General features: G+C 38.7%; 1 protein-coding gene across 13 annotated transcripts in view; it reads right to left on the reverse strand.

The window, feature by feature from the left end:
• SON (SON DNA and RNA binding protein) overlaps positions 1 to 24,184 on the reverse strand; it is a 134,083-nt gene that overhangs the window by 27,741 nt on the left and 82,158 nt on the right. Inside the window, exons 7-9 of one of the 13 annotated variants that reach the window (XR_016312806.1) lie at positions 10,181 to 10,263; positions 6,377 to 6,455; positions 4,256 to 4,341 (exon numbers count right to left, since the gene is read on the reverse strand). The exons of 10 other annotated variants lie outside the window; for them this stretch is intronic. Coding sequence is in view for 1 of the 3 variants with exons in the window: in XM_089677956.1 (XP_089534082.1) it covers positions 22,056 to 22,061 (6 nt within the window). In the remaining 2 variants the exon portion in view is untranslated. Of the gene's footprint in view, positions 1 to 4,019; positions 4,149 to 4,255; positions 4,342 to 6,376; positions 6,456 to 10,180; positions 10,264 to 18,579; positions 22,062 to 24,184 lie in introns of those variants that run through there. 2 more of the 13 variants (XR_016312807.1, XM_089677956.1) reach the window with 2 other exon arrangements.

Here is a 24,184-nt window from a genome sequence, read left to right on the forward strand (position 1 = left end):
TGTCTGTCACGCACTGCTCTTTTAAGGTCTATCCATAGATTTTCAATTATTTTGAGGTCAGGAGATTGTGAAGGCCATGGCAAAACCTTCAGTTTGCGCCTCTTGATGTAATCCCCCGTGGATTTCGAGGTGTGTTTAGGATTATTATCCATTTGTAGAAGCCATCCTCTCTTTAACTTCAGCTGTTTCACAGATGGCATCAAGTTACCATCCAAAATTTGCTGAAATTTTATTGAATCCATTTTTCTTTCTACTTGTGAGATGTTCCCTGTGCCACTGGCTGCAACACAACCCCAGAGCATGATTGATCCAACCCCATGCTTAACAGTTGGACAGAGGTTCTTTTCATTAAATTCTGTGCCCCTTCTTCTCCAAACGTACCTTTGCTCATTCCGGCCAAAAAGTTCAATTTTAACCTCATCGGTCCACAGAACTTGTTTCCAAAATGCATCAGGCTTGTCTATATGTTCATTTGCAAAGTTCAAACGATGATTTTTGTGGTGAGGACGTAGAAGAGGTTTTCTTCTGATGACTCTTCCATGAAGACCATATTTGTACAAGTATCTCTTTATAGTGGAATAGTGTACCACAACTCCAGTGTCTGCCAGATCTTTCTGGAGGGATCGTGCAGTCAAACGTGGGTTTTGAATTGTTTTTCTCACAATCCTGCGAGCTGTTCTGTCTGATATTTTTCTTGGTCTTCCAGATCTTGCTCTAACTTCCACTGTTCCTGATGACTGCCATTTCTTAATTACATTCCGAACAGAGGATATTGACATCTGAAAACGCTTTGCTATCTTCTTATAGCCTTCTCCAGCTTTGTGAGCGTCAACTATTTTCAGTTTCAGTTTTCTAGACAACTGCTTAGAAGAACTCATGGTGCTGATTGTTGGGGCAAGGTCAAATGAGTCTGGGCATTTAAAACCTTTGAGATTGACATCAACTGGTCTTCCCAGATGATGATTGAGAACAATCCATGACACTGGCAGGTCTCAGCTTGGCAAAGGGGGCAGTGCATGCTATAATTTCTGCAGGGTGCCCAAACTTTTGCAAACGCCATTTTTTTGTTTTCTGTTATTTTGAAAGTGTAAATGATGGAAATAAAATCTAACTTTTGTTGACATATTATAAGAATGTCTAATCTGTAATTTGATGCCTTTTGGAGATTTTTCCATCTTTCCTTGGCTTCTTTATGCACATTAATACAAATTTTTAGCTGGGGTGCCCAAACTTTCGATCCCCACTGTACATATAACCCATGTCCTAAGAATAATGTTCTGTATTCAGTACTGTACAAAGATAGTAAGCAAAATATTTTTAGAATTAGAAATCTATTATTAGAATGCAGCATCTTTTGATGCACAGGAAGTACAATTCTTTTCCCTCCTTTACAATTATCATGCAAGTAAAACTCCTTTACATTTATCTAGTATTCCTATGTAAAGCACACTTCTGGTTTTATTCATTAGGACATGATACTGCTTACGGAACAAATAAAATTAGTAACAAAACACTCTGAAACAGACTGCAAAACAAACATCTTTATTGAACCAATGTCTGCAAAGTAACATATTAAAGTTGAAAGACTAATGAAGAAACATTAATAAAATCTTTGTGGACCAGTTCTCCATACATATCCCTTTGAGTACAAGAATGCTCATAACAGAAGTGGTTGTGATAATATATGCTTTTTGCATACAATCTTCAACATGCTTTAAAATGTCATCTTCATGTAATGATAATCCGGAAAACAGCTACGTATATTTGGATCCTGGAGCAGAGTGGATCAGAAATGTGCAAGGCACCTCCATTGTACATTCTCAGCATGTCTTGGTTCCAGGCTGAATTAATTCCTGCGTGCATGCGGGGGGGAGGGGCCTGCCAATCAAAACAGCCGAAGCCAAAACAAGCGAGGATAACCAACAGCAGCAAGAGTTCTTGTGAACAGCACCTCTCTGGAGGGGAGGGAGGTATAGTGGCCTCTAGTTATTGTACAGTGCATGGTTAATAATGAGCCCAGGTGTGACTGCAAGCAATAACACACTGTACGTGCAAGCAGTGTTAAGATTCAGAACAAACTTTTAGAATATAAAAATAGGTACAAATGTGAACATAAATCTGCAAAAAGAGACAAATGAGAATAGCTCAAGTATGTGGTAAGATTTTTAAATCATGCTTCAAATCCACTGGTACAGCTAGTAAAGAAAAAGAAAAGTTGGTGTGGATGATGGCCAAGGCTCTGTGAGAAAGTTTGTTCTGGTTAATTTCCATCCTAATGCCATATTTTGGTCATTTTAAGACTGCAATACTACTGGGCATGAACTCTTAGAAATATCCTTCTGAATAGGAGAGCCTCCTATTTTGTCACCAGAAAATCAACCATGATCCACTGTTACATTATAATTTTGTAATGTGTTTTATGGTGTTTGGCTACTTGCATATATCCAATAACGCGTATTTACTCCAGTTTAACATTCATATGCATCTTGATCTTTCATCCAGCTCAAACATTCACAATCTTGAGGATTGCTCATATACAGATTCTTCATGTAACTGCGTCCTGAAATCCCAATCTGACTTTGCATTCTGAATATACTTCGAAAACACCATCAAGGAAATTCTAGACAATCGTCATAATTTATCCTCAAACTGACAGTCATTTTCAAAGAAGTGGAAGGTAAGTGGACGAGGAAGTGAAATAAAGGACGCGTTTCCTAACCTACTAGCTGCAAAAGATATATATTTTTTTTTTTTTTAACTAATCCGAACGAACGCGGACAATGTAAATATACACAAATTAGAGTAAATTAAAGAAAATAGTTTGACATGGGTTATATAGTTGAGGCTGACAATTTAACACTGGACAGTTGAGGAAAGTGGAATGACAGCACTGGAACGGCAGGCACATTCCACTGATATTGTTATCTTAAGGTACTAATGTTGGTGTAAATGATCTGGTTCCTGGGCAGGCGACTTCTACACCGCAGAGGAACTCCACAGTCTCCCTGGCTTATAGTGTATTGTAAGAGTTGAAATTGTTAAGAGGTCCAGATACAACTTTACTCCATTAAAAGTCAGGGATATAATTTGATTAGTAGCCCACGTGTTTAGGGGGTCCAAGTGCCCCCTTCATCATAGCTAGAAAGAACAAAAGATGATTTTAATTTCAATACAACGTCTCCTCAAAGGGGTCATACTTAACACCATTCAATCATAATGAAAGTATCAAGAAAAAAAAAATTACATAAAAATGAGAACATGAGCGCTTAACAAAAACAAGAATATGGGAGCTGAAAAACAAAAAATAAACACAAATGGTCATTATCATCATCATGATTGACTGTTTGGTTTTAAGTATGACCCCTCTGAGGGTACATTGTATTAATGTCAGATTGACATGAAAATCTTATGTTCTTTCTAGCCCTGATGAAGGGGGCACTTGGACCCCCGAAACGTGTTGGCTACTTCTCAAATTATACCCCTGACTGTTCATGGAATAAAGTTGTAACTGGACCTCCTAACAGTGGTGTGGCGCTTTAATTTCAACTCTTCTTACAAATTAACACCGAAGTCAGGCGACAGCCCTCCCAAGCAACATACACATCCACAGACATTTTAATCAGTAGTTTCAAATGTGCAGTAACTAACTGGCTTTTGGGACTATGCCTACAATATGATTTTAATTTTTGTTAGGGTGTAAATGAAAAAGTATTCTATGCCACAATACAGTGAAAAGGCAAAGAGATTAAAAGATAAGTTTTAATATACCTACAATACTATAAAATTATCTTTACAGAAACTACATTGTGGAGAACACTATTTTGCAAGATCTGTTGTTAATTTAAAGGAATACCATTATGCAAATAAAACCAGAGGACAAAACTTTTAAATTCTGTAAAATAGGGAAGGATTAAAATCCTTGCCAGATTATCATTTTGCAACAGGAAACTAGTAGAAATCTAGCAAAAAGAGGGGAATACCCCTCTTTAGACAGATGCCCTTGAAAGATTTCCCCTCACCTCCTATTCTGGGGAGAGCTCTAAAATGTTGGATCTCCTCTCACTTTCTCTCGGTGACAATGGTCATCAGTCCAAACAGAGTGATAAATCTCCCCAATGGGCACTGAGACAGCAATACCCTCCTCCACTCTATAAAAGATTAAAAACAGGTTTTATCTAGAGATGCACTTTGAGTCTGTTTATGTAAAGGTACATTGAAATCCACTAAAGACTATGGGAAATTGTACCCTGCTTACCTTAAGAACATAAAAGTCCAATATCTTGTTACCAGCAGCACATGTCCTCCCTTCCCTGCTTCCCCTCACTCCTGATACGAACAAGGCTGAAGACAAACAATCAGATCAGAACCAGGCCTCAAAACCAGACCTCATGTAAACTTATGTTAGCTATTAATGGAAAATACATTTGTGTTGGCTAGGCTGGCCACTACTATTGGTGGCCATAGTGAAACTATATAAAAAACATGGTACCGATTACCTGTTCAAACTTACTAGATTAAAGCGGAGTTCAATTAATTCAGCCACTATGTAAAATGTGAAGGCAAATTAGGAGTTAAGTTCATCCAGGTGAATGACATCTCCTGGACTTGTCTCTATTATTTGCATTTGACAGGTTTATCACTCTGCTGGGACACTACGGGAGAGGAGAGAACTACACAAAGAAGCTATGCCCCCGTTTCCCCTTTACTGCCCATTCACAGAAGCCTTTGCATTTTGTGAATGTGTTCACATAATATCAAGGCTTCTGTGACTGAGAAGGAAGAGCATAGGGGCAAGCATAGCAACTGCAGGGACTCTACTGTTGAAGATGCAGAGATCAAAAGAATCAGCATCGCGCTCCTGGAAATACACCATAGCCATCCTCCAAGAGTACAATAAACCTGTCAGATATAAATAGAGATCTGTCATGAACCTCCATGAACTTAACTCATAGTGTGCCTTCACGTTTTTACATAAGGAGCCGAATTCCTGGAATTCGGCTTTAAGTGTCAACAACAATGGGTGTTTAGTATAATTAACGTAACCAAGATACCAGAACAATGTGGATAAATGTTTTAAAATAAAAAGGAAACTACGCCAGACTTTTACAATTTTGTTTTCCTTTTAGATAAAAGTATGAATAAATGTGTGAATGCGATCAGCATAGGACAGTTGTCAATGATTGTTTATAATTTGTAAGATTTTGTTTCTGTGTATAGATTGGGAGTGTGTATGTACAGGAATGGATCTATTATTGTTCCACAGTACTGTAGTGACTGTGCCTTACTTACCATTACTTTCCTTAAAATGTATCTAAACCAAAAAACAAAAATGTAAATATAAAGTGTAACTATACTGCAGTTTACAATTCCGTAAATGTGGTGGCTACATTAATTTTATTTTTTTTTTTCCCCCTTTATTTTCACCATGTAATCCTGCCAGTAACAAGCTTCCCTTCAAGTCTATACTTATTTCTCCATTGTATTTATGGAGGGACCCACTGCTGTCACCCAGGCTGGACTTCAAACATGTCTGCATTATGTCATCGCCATTAAATGGTGGAATGATGGAATCAGTACAAAGTAATCACACAAAGATAAGGTGGATTGTGCTTTTTCAGTTTATAGGAAGTGACAAGGACACTGGTAGAGCTAAGCAGGTATTTTCTGTACTTGCTGAAAATGTTCTTAGCCTAAAAAAATTTAAATTAATGCAGCCTACCACATCTAAGAACTGATAAGCTGCAAAAAGTTAAAATTTTCCTGTTAAGTTTAGATACATTTTAAATGAAAATCTACAGAAGAGGTTTATGTAAAAAAAAAATGACAACTTACATACTGCACTGAACCCACCTTAGCAGTTATTACACAGTGAAACTAATTACAGTCTCTGATTTACTAATCATCTGATTCGTGGGAATCCATGTTCCTTTGGACTATAGGGCAAGATCTCTGGTTTAAGCAAAGAATAAGTTTATGGACTTAAAAGAAGGCCAAAGAAAGAAAGCTAATCTTGCAAAGGTTGGGCTGGATATCAAGCAGCTTTGGTGCGTGCTGATCAAAGTTTGGGCAATGGATGTGGTTTTCTTCACAACTATCTATAATTCTTTGCATTATTGAACCTCAGAGTTTAGAAATTAACTCGATGTGTCAGGTGATATTTGATTAACATTGTCAGTAACTGGACCACGATTCCATGTTTTGCATAAAAACAGCAAAAATCTCATTAGATATACCTAGCTTGATTATTTGTGACTTGCGGTTTGTTTTTATCAAATATGATAAAATCCTTATGACTTTCTTTTAGCTTTTCTGTTCCTAACTATCCATACATTAAGTAAAACCAAGCTATTGACATCTATTGAAGTCATACTAGTACCTAATAGGACTGATGAGGATGATGATTTCAACAGTCTGATGAAGGGGGAATGGGGACATATTGGCCAATCCACGGGGGTCTGTAAATCGTAAAAAGGTTAAGAATCCCAGTTTTACAGGGAGCACGTACAAATATGCATAGGAAGTAAATAATAATCAAAAAGGAAAGGCAATAAAAAAAAAAGATGCTGAAGCCAATTAAATATCTCCTTTACTTTACAACTCCATATGCCAAGAACGCACACTATAGTGATGTTTACATGTTTGTTTCCAGCTTTAGAAATATACTTTAAGTCCTAATAGGAGATAAAGTTACATATGTGCTGTACTAGAGGTTTCTAAATTTGGTTGGCTTGGGAGTCGGATTACAAAAAAAAAAACAAACACGTTTGTAAATTAATTTAATAAGAAAATGGCATAGGTCACACAACTGCTGTTCAATTTGTAAACTAGTATAAGAACAGGTGACAAGACAAACTGATAATGGCGAGAACCACATATAGAATAAAAAGCCCTCATTTTTAAAATAAGAGTTCAGCGAATAGAACCAAAAGAAGTAACGCTATGGAGCTTTAAATAACATACCACCTCTAGTCCTCCCAAAAAGTAAACCTATACTGAAGGAATATGAAGTAGCTACTGTTGACCTCTTCTTCTAAAAATGCTAGTTGTATGACAGTCATCTAATGGCTTAAAAATTTCAGAGGTCACAAACAAAAACAAATATGTAGGACCAGAAATTCTGACCCAATTCTGTTCAACTTAATATGGACTTAATCTTAATAGTTGTAAGCTTTTTAACCAGGCTGTAAAATAAAAGGAGTCATGAAGCAAATGTGCCTAGAACTTTAATAGCTAGCATTTAAAAAAAACAATCAAATGTTGAGCTTAATGCATTCTAGGTGCATCAAAACAAAAAGGTACTTAATGTGTTCTAGCTCTTTTTGTTTCTAAATAAGCCAAGGAATGAGCCTGTCCTCAGCCAGCAGCTGCACAGTAGGACCTTTGCTCTATGTGGAGAAGCAGTGGTCTCTATGTAGAGGCACGACATGGCCCCTGAGAAAGACCAACAACTCTGCAATCAACAAACTGTACTGATGGAAAAATCGCCAACTCTGACTCAGTGCAAGGATCTCAATCTGAAATAAAGAAAAAACAGCGCTTGTACTTTAAAGTGAAATCTGAATTACTAAATAAAAGTCTTTATATAAACAGAGTTGTTGTCATGTATTCATTAACCGCTTCCCGACTGCCCTATAGCAGATATACTGCTACAGGGCGGCAGGGGTGCGCAAAATCTATATATATATCTATATATATATACACACACACACGTGATTTAGCATTTCCAAGTAGAGGGCACATGCCTTTACCTGCATCGCCGTTCGCGGCTGTCAATCACCGGGTCCCGGTCGGTGCCTGATCATTCACGAGCAACTCCAACAGGAAAGAGAACTGTTTGTAAGCAAAACAGTTCTCCCTGTCAGCTCGTGCACGCTGTGTGCTTACAGTGAAGCACACAGACACAGGACACAGTAAAACTGCACACAGCCCACAGTTAACACTTTGATCGCCCCTCACGTTAACCCCTTCCTGCCCAGTGCCATTAGTACAGTGTCAGTGCTTTTTCTTTAAGCACCGATCACTGTATTGGTGTAACTGGGGATGTCAGTGACACCAAGCCAGTTCCCCCGAGTGTCAGAATGCCTGCCGCAGTCCCGCTATAATTCGCTGATTGCCGCCATTACTAGTAAAATTTCTGTTAAAAATCCCAGTATATATTCCTCCATTTGTAAACGCTATAACTTTCACATAAACCAATTTACATGTATTGGGATTTTTTTTTAGCAAAGACATGGAGCAGAATACAATTTGCCCTAAATTTATGACAATTTGTTTACATTTTTTTTACTGGACATGGATATTGTTTTTCTCAAAATCGGCGGCCTTTTTTTTTTTTTTTATAGTGCAAAAAATAAAAACCGCACAAGCAATCAAATACCACCGAAAGAAAGCTCAATTCGTGTAAAAAAAAAAAAAGGGTGTAAATTTAATTTGTGTGCAGCTTCGCATGACCGCGCAATTGTCAGTTAAAGTAACAGCACCGTAACGCAAACAATGGCCTGGTTAGGAAGGGGGGTAAATACTCAGGAGAGCAGGTGGTCAAACATTCACGTGCTGCTGTAACCAAAAATATGCTTCAGTCCACTGTGTCCAAGACCAACACTGTGCACTAACCAGATGAATTTTGACCTCTTGCATAAAACAAAGTCAAATTGCGCCTGCTTATATAGCCATACACTAACTAGGTTAATAGAAGACAGGAGCACCACACAGCCAAGGGAGGATGACTGAGAATGATACCATACCAATGCCGCTACTATTGGTCCCCACTTTGTCTCAATTTCGATCCTGTACATCAACAAATGCCACTGGTTTTCCCAGCATGCTTTCCAGCACAGGGGAAGCAAAGTATTGAAATTGTTCCCTACGCGTTTCATCACCAAAGCGTAACATCCTCAGAAGCTCCCTGCTCCTGAGCACGTTGCACTTTGATAACGAAATGCATAGGGAAGAACTTCCGGTATGTCACTTCCACTTTGCTGGAACGCACGCTGGGCAAGTCGCACTTCCTGCCGATATACAGTTTATTGTAAACTGGTGTAAAGTGCAGTTTTCGTTGTCTGAGAGTAAATTAAACCGTTTTAAACTACGGGAGGCTTCTCCTTTCTTCTTTGATGCCCCTAAATGAGTGATCAGAGTGCCTAAGAGGATTAAAATCGAGACAGGGTGGTACCGGTGGTGGCAACATTGGTGGTAACATTCCCAGGCATCCTCCCTTTGCCGTGTGCTAATGTCTTCCTCTGGACCAGTGGTGTATGACTATATAAGCAGGTGCAATATGACTTTGTTTTTTTACAAGAGGTCAAATTCATCTAGTGAGTGCGGAATGTTTGTCTTAAACATGGTGGAATGGAGTACATTTTTTGTTACAGCAGCATGTGGGTGTTTAATGAACACACGACAACTATATAGATTTTTAATTTTAACATTTGGATCTCACTCTTAAGTACAAGCACTGGTTTTTTTTTTCATTTTTTGGCATTGTGTTGATCACAGCAGCTGTACATGATTTCATATTTTTTGTTTACAGGGCGTGGGTATATTTATCTTACATTTTAAGGATCCCACTCTGCAGCTGCTGGCAGGGGATGGGCTTATTTACTTGGGCTGTGGCTGTTCTCTTAAAAAAAAAAAAAAAAAAAATTAACTGTCTGCAAGCTATTTGATGGTTTTATCCTAATGCGCAAGTTAATTTGTCCATCCTTGACTTTTAACCTCACAAGAGGTCCTTCTTACTAAAACACTTCCAACTTATTAATTTCTCATTTGTATGTTTGGGGTTTGCCCTTTCCTCCTTAATAAGTATGTTAAATTACTGTTCAGAACATTCCTTTGTGCCTTAAAAAATAAACAAAAATACTGCCTTCAAAGCTATTATTTAAAGTGAACCATAAGGTAAGATAATTCTTAAAATATAACATTTAAACCAGAACTCCAAGCAAATTTTAAAAACAATCCTGCCCCAGTCATACATCGAGTATAAATTTGTGTTTTTAAACTTTTGTAGGTATAAATTCTGATGTCCATTTTATGCAACCAACAATCATCGACATATCAATTAAATTGATAGTGGGAGGTTATGTACTGAGCCAGTCAGGTTCTACTGCATTGCCCAGTGCTACCAATCTAAAACGTTGTTTAAGTAATGGTAACTGGAAGGGGAGGAGCAAAGAGAGCTTACATGAGAAAGGGAGCAGAAGGAGAACCTAAGTGGGGTGATGATTCTCATTCATAGTCCATTGAGCAGGTAACTGACACAGTGATCTGCAAAAAGGAAACAGTGATGTCAACCCAGAAGCTATGCAGTGGGCAATGGAGTGCAGAATAGAGTTGAAAAAGAACAGAAGACTAGATGACAAGTGTTACAAATACGCTATGAGAACTTCACATATATGCATTACAACTGTGTATGTTTTTATTTGTCTGGAGTTCTGCTTTATGCTCACAAAAAAATAAAAAGAATATTAAAAGCAAATTTTGCATCTATGGTTTATAAGCAGACTTCAGTGTAAAAGAAAAAAAAAGAACCCTACACATTGAACAAACTACTCAATAGAACACACAAAACATGCAGATGAAAAGATAAAAAATATATAAAAACTCTTACTTATCTTTATTTTAGGATTTTATTAGTTCCCCTCCTGCCCCAGAGTGACATCAGCACTGGATCAGCACCATCCACCTGCTTATCGGATCACATGTGATCAGAACTTCTGAGCGCAATCACGGCCTACAACTACAACTAAGGAATCGAGCTCTGAAGTTATGACCTGATTGGAGGAAGAGAAATAAAATCCTGAAATAAAATAGAGCTTCAATAATAAGTAACAAGGGAACACAAAAGGTGTGGAAAAGCAGATCTCAGTGCATGCAAATGTTTTTTTTTCTGCAGGTTAAGCGAGCACCATATTTCTCACTACCACCTAATGGGTCTAAATAATACATTATCCCCAGCCCCGATAATATGTATGTATCAGACATATATGAAATATATGCTAATAGAATTACAGTTTATCAAAGTTGGATGTGGGCAGAGAATTTCAGTCTGCCATATCTGGGGGGGTGCCTTAATTAAAGTGGACTCCTGGCTGTACACCCAACTAGCCTTAAAACTGTCCCCCTACTACTATCTCCCCCCGCCCCACCCACACTAATACCTATGCTAATTAACCTGTACAAGAAAGATATATATACTTGCATATGTTCAGGTTGTTTCAGTTCAGTCACGTGTTTTGGCTCCCCCGTGTCAGCCACCGTGGCTTCAGGGCAGAAGAGGGAGCGCCGACAATGGATAGGCAATCAAAGCCTATGGATGACATCGCTCCAGGCTTTACTAGCCATTATTAGACACGTTCCCTTCCCTGCAGCTGCCATTGGCTGACAAAGGGAAGACCATGTGACTGGTCTAAAGCGGCATGAAAATAGGTACGTATACACATACAAAACTTTTTAAAAAGGTTAGTTAGCACTGTAGTCTGTGACTGACAGGGACTTGCACACCCTAGACGTTAAAATGTGACTTTTCTCTGTACCCACTCTGTATATCAAACTGTAGAGTAGAACACTATTCATTGTATGGACCAACTAGCTGAATCTTATTTTTCAGCCTCTCTAAAATATTGTTTTACATTAAAAGTAGGTCTGTTTTGCAAGAAATATTTCTGTCTTTAATTCTCATATTCATCAGAAAAATTAAGATGATCAAAACCAACTTTGCATTGAATGGGATAGAAACTTTTAAGTATGTTTAAAGCCAAAACATTTAGTTTTGGGTAGAGTAGGGAATGGTTAAGATCCCTCCAAGTTTTTTTGGGTTTTTTTCTATGTGCCCTATTTAATTTTTGTCCAAATGTAACAGGAATGATCTCCAAAGTGAGGGTATCTCTCTTCATCGTGGGGAAGTCCCCTCTAAGTTGCAGCTGAAACAGTTTTCACCACACTTTTTGCTCTGGTGACAACTCTGAAAGCTGAGATTTTCCATCAAATTCCATTCCAGTGACAAGCAGCAGGACAAAGAGGGTGAATATTCCAAAAAGGGACATAGGGGAAAACAAAACAAAAAAAACACCTGACATAAGTTCCCATTACCCTGCTCTATACAAACAAAAATAGGATTGTTGTACTTACCTTAAAACCATTTTATTAGAGTGACACAGGAAGTCTTTATTCTTCAGGTTATACTGCTGTCTACGAGGGATTGGACACTTGCAAAAAAAAAAACTACAGGGCAGCCTAGGACAATGCCTCCCCATGAGCTTCAGTTTTGGAACTCTCGATCGACTTCAAGAAAAAAAATTTGCAATGAGTACACAAATTCTATATTCTTTCTCAATCACTGATGGAAACAGGAAGCCTATGACCTTTGGGATGTCTAAAAGCAGTCCAACTGATGGGGTGGGGGAACAATTCAAACATTGTTAACAGGATCACCTGAATGCCCGCTATATCTATTCTGCGAATCCTGGAGCAATAAGGGCAGGAAAGGCATGGATCAGGGTCCTCAGATACCACATAGCCACCAGAGAGCATCTACTATTTTCCCTAAAAGATCCCTGCATATAAAGAAAAACATGTCCACTTTGTTGATGGACTTGGAGGGCGGGAAGTCCACATTCAACACTCTGCACAAGTGACAAGGACCCTGGAAAACCTCAAGGTATGTAGTCGACTCCCCCGAGTCCAGGTACTGCTGGCTGAGGAAATCTGCCCGACAATCGCCCATGCCTGGAAATGACACAAAATGACAAAGGAAAGGATTTATTCTACCCCTGTTGCCACAACGAGACCATTGGTTACCCGTTAATTGATGTATGCCAGTGTTGCGGCACTGTCTGAATGAAACCAGATCAGATGACCCACAAGTAGGATGGTAAAACGCTGTAGAGACAGTAATACGGACTTGTTTCATGATGTTATTAAGAACACAAGACTCAAATGATAACCATGTCCCTACACTCACAGCGTGCCCAGGACTCCTTCCCAGCTTAACAGGCTGGTGTCCAAGACAATTCTTAAAAAAAAAAAAAGACAAACTTTTCCAACTCCAAAAAGGTGGATTACTGAGGCCAGAGACAATGTGATTCATGTTGATAGATGACACAACAGTTCTCAAAAGAGGCTGCCATCAGACCTAGGACTGTCATGCAAAAGCACAGAGTTGGCTGTCTTCTGAATTTGAGAATGCCAATCTGAGACTGAACCATCAGAATGTTGTCCTGTAGCAGGAACACTCTGGCATGAGCTGCACAGAGAACCAGCCCTAGATACTTCAAGCAATAAGTTGTTTCTACCACATTTAGTGAAATTTCAGGATCCATCCAAATCATTGCAATGTTTAGACAGTCAACATCACATTGTCCAACATAACCTGCGCTCACCTTTCCCTCAACATAAGGTTGTCTAGGTATCTCACAATGGGAAAGCCATGAGAACGTAGCAGGGCTAGTATCAGGGGCAGCATCTTGGTGAATACTAAAGTGCAGATGAGAGGCCAAAAGACAAGGCCCTTAACTAGACAGGACAGCATAGGAACCACTGATACGCTGGAAAAATCAAGCAACTTTGATGTCCACAAAAGTCAGAAATCCTCAATGTTGAATGGAGGTGATGGAATTGGTACATTTCATGTTGAATTTTTGCAAACACGACTTTGCATTCTGCTTCTTGGGCTTCAAACAGAATTTTCATGCACTCCAGCAGTTTGACTCAAGTGCCCTATGCATATGAACTGATGTGGTAAACATGCAAGAAAGGTGACTAGAAGCTTTTAGGAAACTATCACAGCTGAATTATAGGATAAATATGTATATATAGGATAAATTTGTTCTTTTAGACAATTCTGACCAGTCAGACCTGGACTGGCGAAGAAAGGTCATAGCTAGGATCAGATGAAGAACAGCATCCGCAATAACAGATAAAAAGGGCTTCCCAGCTCTTATCAGTTGGGTCCTTAAAGATATGCACGTCCTCTACTGCAATAGTAAGCACCCTATTGAGTTGGGACACAGTCGCATCCTCTATAGGAAATAGACTACTTCGGCAGAAAATAATTGCTAAATATAGCTTTTTCCTTACGGAGACAGTTTGGAAAGCAGCCTTAGGAATTTTAAAACTCCCAAGTTTGGAAGCAACATTGGTATAAGCAACAGGCTAATCCTCTAGTTTCCATGTGGTTCACATTGCATCAATAAGAGTTGATTTGCTTTGAAAGGAGAAATATAGCCAAAGCTATTTTGGCCCTACTTTTCCTATGGATCGCAGGAGTGCACTTCGTTCAGCACTCCTGTGAACCTTTTTCAGATGACAGCATCTAAAGTTCATTGTCGGCTGACATCACTCAGCCAGTCAAGGATGTGGAAAGATCCAGACTTTATTGGCAGTATTCACCTAGATGCCTGGAACAGCAGCTGGCTCAGCCTCTCAGCAAACAATTATTCCTAGATCCAGTGGGGGAAAGTTTTCTTTTCTAAGCCATACTTCTCTTTTAATTTGGTACTAATAGCAGTAGTCTGCTACTTCTCAGGGGCAAGCTCATCAATCAAAGAATGACTCAAAATAAGAGAATCTCTGCAGATGAGGCTTAGAAGCCATGGGCAAATCAGACATAGGATCTGCAGGAGACGGCACAGGATTGTTCTTGTGACCTCAGATCAGAGGAAGTGAATAACTGGGTAATCTGGCCCATAAAAGTTTGCAAGATCATTGCAAAAAACAAATTGAGAAGAAAGAGGTACACAGCCGCACCCTGATAAAGCCAAGGAGGACTCCAAGGATGGAACAGATGCAAAGATGAGCAGATAACAGAATTCCAGGTTGAAGGTATCGACACCCTGAGCAGACACACTGCAAGAAGCCCCAGGACCATTAGTAGAATGTGATCTGGCGGCGTTCAGAACAGTGAACTGTCTGGGGGTGTCTAGAATCATTCACCTTGTGACCACATAGTGCACAGGCTCAGGTAAAAGGCAAGACCAGCTGGTAGTAGGTGTGGTCAGATAGCTGGGAGGTGATCAAAGTTACAGTAGATAGGCTGCAGAAATGGGATCAAAATCAAAGTTAGCTCCTTGACATATAGTATTGTATGGTGGAAAAGAGCATGCAGAGTGATTGACACTACACCAAGCGGATGACATCAGCACTCCATCCCACAGCGTTAACACCGTCCATTAAAAAAAAAAAAAAAAAAAAGTGGGAAGAGAGAGTAAAGGCACCCAGGAACTTGATAAACTGAAGCAGCTCCTAATGCTTGGCCTGACACCGAGTCCTCAAAGGTGGCAAGCAGTGAGGAAATGCCAAGAACTCTGAGCCTGGAAAGCACTCAGCAACTAACTTTTTCCAGAACAAAGTCTGGAAAGAGCCTTATGCAGAATTCAGTTCCCAAAGTCTACGTCCAGGCATCACAGCAAGTCCAGTCCAGCAGGGTCTGGACACGGTGACCCAAAAGCCAACGTGAATACGATCACACTGGAAAGCTGCAATTGAAAAGACAACGCTCCAGCAGTAATGTAGAGTAGACTCTTGACTGAAAAAAAAAAAAAAAAAAAATTAAAATGACAAAAGGTGCTAACAAATAATAATTTAGCCTTAACACAGCACAGCTATAGAAAATAAATCCATTCTCCTCAAGTCGCAAGCAAAACACAGGCATGCTGGTAGTGGGAGGGGTTATCCTGTGCTGACCTACAGCTTCTGTGTTTGCCAGTGTCCAATCCTCCTGTAAACAGCAATATATCTCAAAGTTTAAAGACTTCCGGTGCCCCTTTGATGGATTAATATAATTGTATGCTTTAATATTTTAATAGTAGTATATATCTGCAAGTTTAAACTATCTTTGTAAATGGGGCGGTAATACCTGCCAATTACTCAGAGAGGTTTGCATAAGCATTTATTCACACTGGTCAGTTTATGTGCTACAAACTGGAATTAAAATTGATAAGCAATTTTATACCAGGAGACCTAAAAATTACTGCACCAGATTCTGGAAGCATAATTGGCCATGTTGCATCAGCCTATATGGCAAAGCGCAAATTCACATCTATGCATTTTAGTTCAGGTGCTTTAACAAAAAAAAAAAAAAAAAATACTGCTTGCATTACATACGGATAAGTGCCAACATGTAAAATGAGTCCAAGCTATGTTGCACATAAAATGATGTGAAAATGCAGCAAAAATAAATAAAAAATGTATCAATCTGAATAAAGAAAGCTATCTGGAAGAGTGACACATTCAAAAAAGTCCAGTTGAACAAAAGTCCAACCACTACAATACATACATTTAGGGCCCATTTACACGCATCTGTTTCAATGCATTGCAGTAACAGTGCATTACACCAATACATGATCAAAGAACACATGTTCGCAGGTAGCGATGCAATTCATTTTGAATGGTATCTTAGCACACTATGGCAATGCAACCCCAGTGGACATTAATTCCAGCACATCACAATTCACGATAACGGACTACTGGGCATTGAAGTATGCAGCGTCAGTAAAAATGCTGCATGCCCAGTTTTTTCTATTGTCGTGCACTGGCTGCCCATGCAAAAGAAATAGGATTTCTTTACAGCAACACACAATACAATGAATCAGAATGGATATGTGTAAATGGAACCCTAAGGTACGTATAATTACACATTTTAATTCCATGTTGTAGCACTACGAAAATGTAGAACATTCTAAAGTGGAAGACACTAAAAGTGTCCCAAGTCACATTCTAAACCTAATTTATCTAACCCTGTAAAAAGAAAATCATTATACTTGCCTATTCTGAAGCTGTTCTGGTTCGGTCTCATGCTGAGCTTTCGGCTGCGGCAGCAGAGGCAGCCAACAATGGATGCCCTATAGTAAGTTTATGGGTGACAACTCTTTCTACACAGCACCTGCCACGCATTGCTCAGCGTGGGACCCGACCGAAGCAGCTTCAGAATAGGTAAGTTTAGCGATCTTTTCTGGCAGGAAGTAGGCTTAACGTTAGGTTTTTGGTGGAATTCCACTTTAAGATTACCCACCCATCCACTTCACACATTACATGGTGACTGTGCTTTACTGTTCCACTCTCTGCATACAAATCCATCTCCTCTAAAAACAATACAATCTAGTGGCGGCTTATTCTGTTAAATGGTTGCATCTAAACAGTTGAATCAAAAAACCTGAAACTTACATTCATTATAGGTTGCTTTCGAGGCAGAGCAGCATATTCCAGGTAGAAAACGTAACCAAAAAGCGTTGCTTGTGCCTGTCTGAATCCCATGCTATTGACTGCAGAAACAGGCTCAAAAGTAGACACTAGCTAATTTACTTTTTTAAAAATAAATAAAAGGTCACAAACCTGAAAAATTTAAGCGGAGCATATAAATACCTAAGCAAAGGCTACTTTCAGTGAAAACAGTTTGTCAGAACTACCAGCATATCCAAAGATTCAGGTAGCCAACAGGGAGGTGGGCTGGGCAAAGGTAAGTCAAAGGTTAAGATATGTACACATTAGCTGTCTATATCTTTGGATCTACTAACCATTTTCTTTCCTCTGCTCGTGCATGAGATGCTCAGGCTGAGCTGCCCACATATAAGGCAGATTTATGTACTGGCTACCTGGCCGCAACACAAATATTTTGTGCAGATGGGAAAATGGGTTTGGATCAGGGGCGGACTGACCATTTGGAAACTCGGGCACTGCCCGAGGTCAGTAGGGGGCCCCATGAGATGCCCCTGGTACCTTTTTGCATAGGCTTTTTTGAGTTTGGGCAAGGACACAGGGGCCCCATGATCCCCTATTGCCCGGGGGCCCCATGAGTTGTCAGTCCGCCCCTGGTTTGGATACATTACTTTAAAATTGTAATTAAAGTAATTCTAAACAGTAATGCTCAGCCACTGTGTAACACAGCAGTGTATGAAGCAAAGCTTGGATATGTGATAATATTAGAAACTATACATTGATGAAAAACCAGAAATAGGAAACCAGGATGGGGCACTCCTATAACATTCCAAGAATACAAAAACTTAAAAGGGTAATTACACATTCAGTGCAGACCCCTTAATTGTAATTTTTTCCTACAGTTTGCAAAATTGAATCAAGTATCCCAAATAAAGAGATTGTTGGGTTTTCCTCCGCATAGCCTGCATCCTCCAGATTTTTACCCCATTGTGTTGCTGAAAAAGTAACCATGGGCTCACAAGAGACAGATTACGGATTCAGCGCAAAGCACAGACCCCTTTCCATCTCCAAATGCATCTTCCGCTGGCAGCCAGTGGTACAGCAAAATGAAAGCAAAAACCAGGAGGTTGCAGCTCCAATTGGGTGGAAAAAGCAATCTATTTAAGTACAGAAACAGTCATTGTTTTGCAAAAAAAAACAGGGACAATAATAGCGGACAGATGTGCACTGAAAAGGCAGTTAACTGGTAACAGTAAATCAGACCCAATCTAAGTTGGAATAATTTCTAATTTATTATGTGTCATGTTCCACAGTGGTCAAGGTGTCATATGCTGGCAAGAACAACAGAATCTGAAATTGTCATATATGTGAATGAAATCCCTCACCCCAATTGTGTTCTCTGTTAAAGAAGGAGTCGGCTAGATACACAAATTAAGTACTTGGACTATTTTTTATTCATAATGAAAATTACATTTCCAAGAAAAAAAAAAAATCAACATTTACAAGTATGTGTTCTTCGCTGTGTGACAATAATGTTTTCCCTATTATCATCATACTATTACTGAACATACCGATGTTGGCTTAGGTTGACTTTTTGTTGAATATAAACAATTTACAAATTGCAACTTTAGTCATTGACATCCAAATCAAAAAAGGTAGCTTTCCTTTGAAGCATACAAATCTATATAAACCAGTTAGCCTAATAAAGTAACCATGAATAGCAAATCAGGAGGCCCAAACCCAATGAGTATGGTGTTAATTATTGTATTTTTAAAAAGCCATTTGCTAGGAAAACAACCAAATTACAAAGTAACATCAGACAACCAGAGTCAACATGAGCATTAAAAGATGATTTTTATTTTTGAGAAATAACTTTCCAAAACATGGACAAAACTAGATGGAAAAAGCTGAAAGAATATACACAAAAACTTGCAGTTGTAGCTGTTAAAGGTTGTATGTAGACAGAAGAAAAAAAAAAAAAAAAAAAAAGATAGGGCAAAATTAGAATTTAATTGATACAGGACTTCACAAAAGAAAGATCACATCCAAGTAAAAATAGGACAATATTCTTGCGTAAATTGAAAAGCACACTCAGAATCAGCCCATTATTCAACTATTTTTTTTTTTTTTTACATTTTAACATAACAACATGTATGTACAGCTGTATCAGACTTTAAACTGCATCAATTTACAATAGAAACATATTTACAGGCAGCTGGAACTGCCACGCTACCAGAAGTTCCCATAGTGCAAGGCACTGCAGGCCTCTCTCTGGCAGTGGAGGGATTACACAAAAACAATGTCATCTAAAATGCTTTAAAAACAGCTTTTGCGTATTTTATGTTGTAAAGATGTTACCTGTATTTCAGAAACTGTACAGAAAGCATATACTTTTGATTCTTGAAGAATCCTTACTTAAGCAAAGGCCATCTCAATCCTAGCAATGCAGGACTATCTTGACACAGGACAAAGCAGAGAGTTAATAACTTTATACATTTGTGCAGTACTACGTCAATAAAGCAATTGTACAGTTCGCTAGAGACCTCTACAGTCTAAGGCAGCCTTTCTCAACAAGGGTTCTGTAGAACCCTAGGGGTTCCTCCAGAGGTTGCCAGTGGTTCCTTGAGTAATAACCAAGTTCTGACTCTCAAGAAAGTATGTAACCACCAAAACCAATGACCTTTTCAACCATTTTTAAAGGTGAGCATTATTTCCACTGACCACAAATGTAAATGCCAGTGTAAGGAGGCCCTTCTGCAAATGATCACTATTGGAAAGTGGTCCATCTCCTACTGAACAAAAATCTAAGGAGCCCCTTGGCTACTGACCGCCAAATAATTTTACTGACCAAAGAAGGTAAGGGTGCACGTCTCCATGGACCACCAATATAAGGGGGAACTCAAGGTTTTATTCCATTATTATTACTGAAAATACATTTTTGTATAGATAAGCATTTAATTTCAAGGGTTCCTTGATGTAAAAAAAAAAAAAAAAAAAAGTTGAGAAAGGCTGGTTCAAGGGATAAGGGGTTTGTATTTGTTGGCAGTGTAACATCTTACAGCTTGGTTCTAAAATACACAATGTACAGTTGATTATCAATATAATCTCTAGGATTACCAAGTGACATTGTCCAACAGAGAATTCTATGTGCTCCTAGCATTGAAATTGCTTAATCATTCTGGTGTCATAACGTGACTTCCATTAAATAAAAGAGTAAAGTGGATGTGTGAAAACTGGGTAAAAAAAAATAATTTCCGCATTTAAACAAGCCATAGAACCCTTCACCATATATTACAGTGTCCTGAAGGTGAAGTGTCTTTGACCTCTATAGTTGGGACAGTCTCCTCTGAAAAACCGAAGATGTTAAATTGGGTAGAAGATGACTTGATTCTAACAAGCTGTCTATTATTCCTCTTTTTGTGGCAACTAGGTTATCTGTTGCTTTACTTGGAAAGGCCTCTTCATGATTCTTCAGGTGAACATTAAAAATATTCTGTAGATCCTTGCTTTAAACATCACTAGGAAAAAAGGTACTTGGGGTGTCCTCCACCTTGAAGGTATTCTGCAGTTTTAAAAATTTTCCATACGATTCAAGGGGAAAAAAGATCATTCTAAAGTACAGAGAATTTGAGCATTTTATTTTCCCATGTACTCAATATTTTATTTTTATTTTTTCAGAAAGAGGCAAAACAATGTTTAAGCTGTGCTAGTAACACACTGGGACTTTTTTCTTTTTGCAAAAGAGCAAATTATAATCTTTAAACTGCCCTAACAACATACTAGGACATTCTTTTTTCTCCACTCAACATCACACTAAACTGTGCAACTATCAGCAATTGCTGTGAAAAGCAATGTGGCTACAAAGTATGACACGTGAGAAACATGGCAAGAAATTGCCAACTGACAGAGCACTGTACTGCAGGACTTCTAAAACCAAGAATTTTCAGCTGACGACATGCACAGCCTAAAAAAAAAAATCCTCTTTCAAAACTCTTTCACATTATTTTGATCTAGAGAGCTGGCAACATTGGGTTATCTAAAACATCTTCGTTTTAAAAACTGTTTTCATTAATATTGCATATCCACGTACAGCATGATTTCACCATAGGGACTGAAAAAAAGAGAATTACATAAGACCCCTGAAAGGGTCACAGACAGCGGTTAGACCACCAGTTTAATTATATGGCGTCCATAAAGCATGTTTGAAAACTGATACTCAATGAGAAACAGAAGGATTTATTTTTAAAATGCAGACATGGCTATATACATATAAGCAAAATAGCTGTCTTTTTAATTAACGCAAAATATAAAATGACAGCACTTCTAAATTTCAGAGCAAAATCTATACACTATTAAGAGGAACTTATTTGTTGATCCATGCGAAGCATGAACTATTCCATGTACAGGATGTATTCACTCTGGGCTCAGGCACTCAAGCATCTGGTGATACAGCAGGTGCCAAAAAAGCTCAAACCCCATTTATTCTGATTAAAACGTCAATTATGTTATATTGCGCTTCTATTTAAAGCTTTAAACTCATTACACCTTTGTTCTGTCTTTTGGGGTATTCAGGGCCACAACAGGTTTACTTGAAGAGCTGTGGAACAAACTTAAAACTTTGCACAGAAAGGAGAAAAAAATAAAATAATAAAATATATTTATGTCCATTGTTTGTAGAACCATACAGTTTCTGCACATCTGGGGCCTGGTTTTCTCTGCTTTTGATGTAGCCGTTAGGAATCAGTCCTTAGTATTCTTTAATGACCAGTTTGCAACCAATCACAACTCACGATCTGGAAGCATTATGTCCATGTGAGGCCATTAAAGAAGGGAGGGTCTCAGCCCATCAGTACGTTGGTTTGGCAACAGGTATATAAGTGTGGTTAATCCACCTTCCTCAAACAATTCTAGAACTGTAAAACAAGAAAACGCCATATAGCAAGCTGGATTTATAAATGTATGAACGACAAATTCATGAAGAAAAAATAAAACACTAGGGAGGCATTTTATTTCAAGTGCACCTTAGGCTCAGTGATAGTAGAATTTGCCAACATTCAAGAAAAGCTGTGTGCTTATTCGGCACCAGCTTCACAGGCTGTTCCATTAGATTAAACATCACAAAGTCCCATTTCTTTACACTGCTCTATAACTTAGTCACTCATTCAGCTGCTCTTACATTTCTCTGTACGGAGATCATCAATGTTGTATGTTCAAAACTGATTTAAATTACAGAGGTGAAGAAAACTCATACAGATCTCAGTTAGAGATACAAAGCCATGTATACTCGATGTTTCTTTTATATGCAGACATTATAATGATGCATGTTACGTACATTGTTAAAAATAATGGCAGGTTTTATAACTAAATATCACACAACTATGCATTCTAGATTTAAATTTGCTAATCCTTCAGGACACAATTATCAGGCTACTTTACAATACATAATACATCAATTCACAGAGTCGCATTTTTTTTTTTTTTTTTTATCCGTGTGTAAACTTACTAACACAAATGCAGTCTAAAGACTCTTATACCAGCAAGGAGACCCAAACGCACTTGTAACCTCCAAATACTTAGAATGATGATTTCCATACTTCACTGGCAAAACTTCTGTTCTACTACATTCCATCCAGGACAAAATTCCCCAGTTTACTCAGAAATTAGGTTATGAGATACTGGAAGTGATTTATCTCCATGTAGGTGCTTTCTTAAAGGAGATTTCTAATCAACATATTTACCATAGTATTTCCAATATGGTCTCCAACTCAGCCGTTTATTAGCGGCAGAGTATGCAGCGGGATACAAGATAATGGTGGAATGGCGAGATGGTGTGTCTTTAAAAAGGGCCCATACTTACAAGTATGTTAGCAGGGGTGGGTATACAAACAGTTACTAGGGAGCTAAAACGTATCATTCCTGAGGAAAACGCTGCTTAAAGCAGTCATCAGTATTTGCCAAATCTCGACTTACTTATTATAAAGACAGTTTTCAATAGGGAAATGTAAGCCTGTATACATGTATGAGTTGCTTTTTTAGCAAAAAAAAAAAAAAAACCTCCAATTTGCTGCTTTTTCTGAGTACATGAGTACAGGTCATGTGATCACAGTATATTGTACAGACATGTTGGGGGCATTGTGTCACTAAAGGAAGTGACACTGCCATCAAGCTTCTGCATTCTCCATAGCAATGGAACGCCACCCAGCCTAGCGGCATTACATCACTTCCTCCTTCTTAGGGAAGGGGGGGGGGGGGGATGTGTGGATATGGCTTTGTACTGACTAAGGAAGACAAAGGCACAGCGTGCCTGTATCTTCAGCAGAATGACAAAAGACGTAAACTGAACATGCTGGCATTGATGGGCAGCCACACTAGCGTGGTCAGTTTACTCTCAGGAGGAGGAGCAGGATCAACCAGGTAAAACAGGACATTAGAAGGGATGAATTTATTAACGTCATAAAAGATCACTTTTAAACACAAAGAGCCAGTGAATTTTTCATTTAGGATTACAAAACACTTCAACAGCATTTTGTGCAGGAAAGAACATTTTAAGCCCTACTGTAGTTCCTCATTTATTCATCTCACTCTGTCAACATTTGAACATGACAAGCCAAATAACCCTTGTTTATTTCTTGCAAAAAAATCCAAAGGCATAAAGCAGACTTTCAAACACAGTAAAATGGATGTTCATACAACCAATACTGATTTTGTGCTCCGTGAAGACTTGTTCTATAAAGACATGCTGCCATCTTGCCCATTGAAGGTAAAGTGAAAGCATAAATCCCAATCCTGTTCTCTCCAGTGCACCACCACTGCCCCTTTCCTTTGTTGCAGCCAAATGGAAAATACCAAGTGTCAGCTGGTGTGAGAAATTTGAGGAAATGCTGCTGTTGTCACATTCTTTAACAATGACAGTTCTAGAGCACGGCTGCATGGCTAGAGAACTGCATCATATGATGAAATCGAAATTTTCTCCATTCCTAGAAGCACTGGGTATTCCTGGCAGACAAGAAGGAGCAGCGGGGGAGAACTGAAAAGG

Source organism: Staurois parvus, unplaced genomic scaffold, assembly GCF_062004578.1.
Source record: "Staurois parvus isolate SC_StPar_1 unplaced genomic scaffold, SC_StPar_1.0 ptg000195l, whole genome shotgun sequence".
Taxonomy (NCBI): Eukaryota; Metazoa; Chordata; class Amphibia; order Anura; family Ranidae; genus Staurois; species Staurois parvus.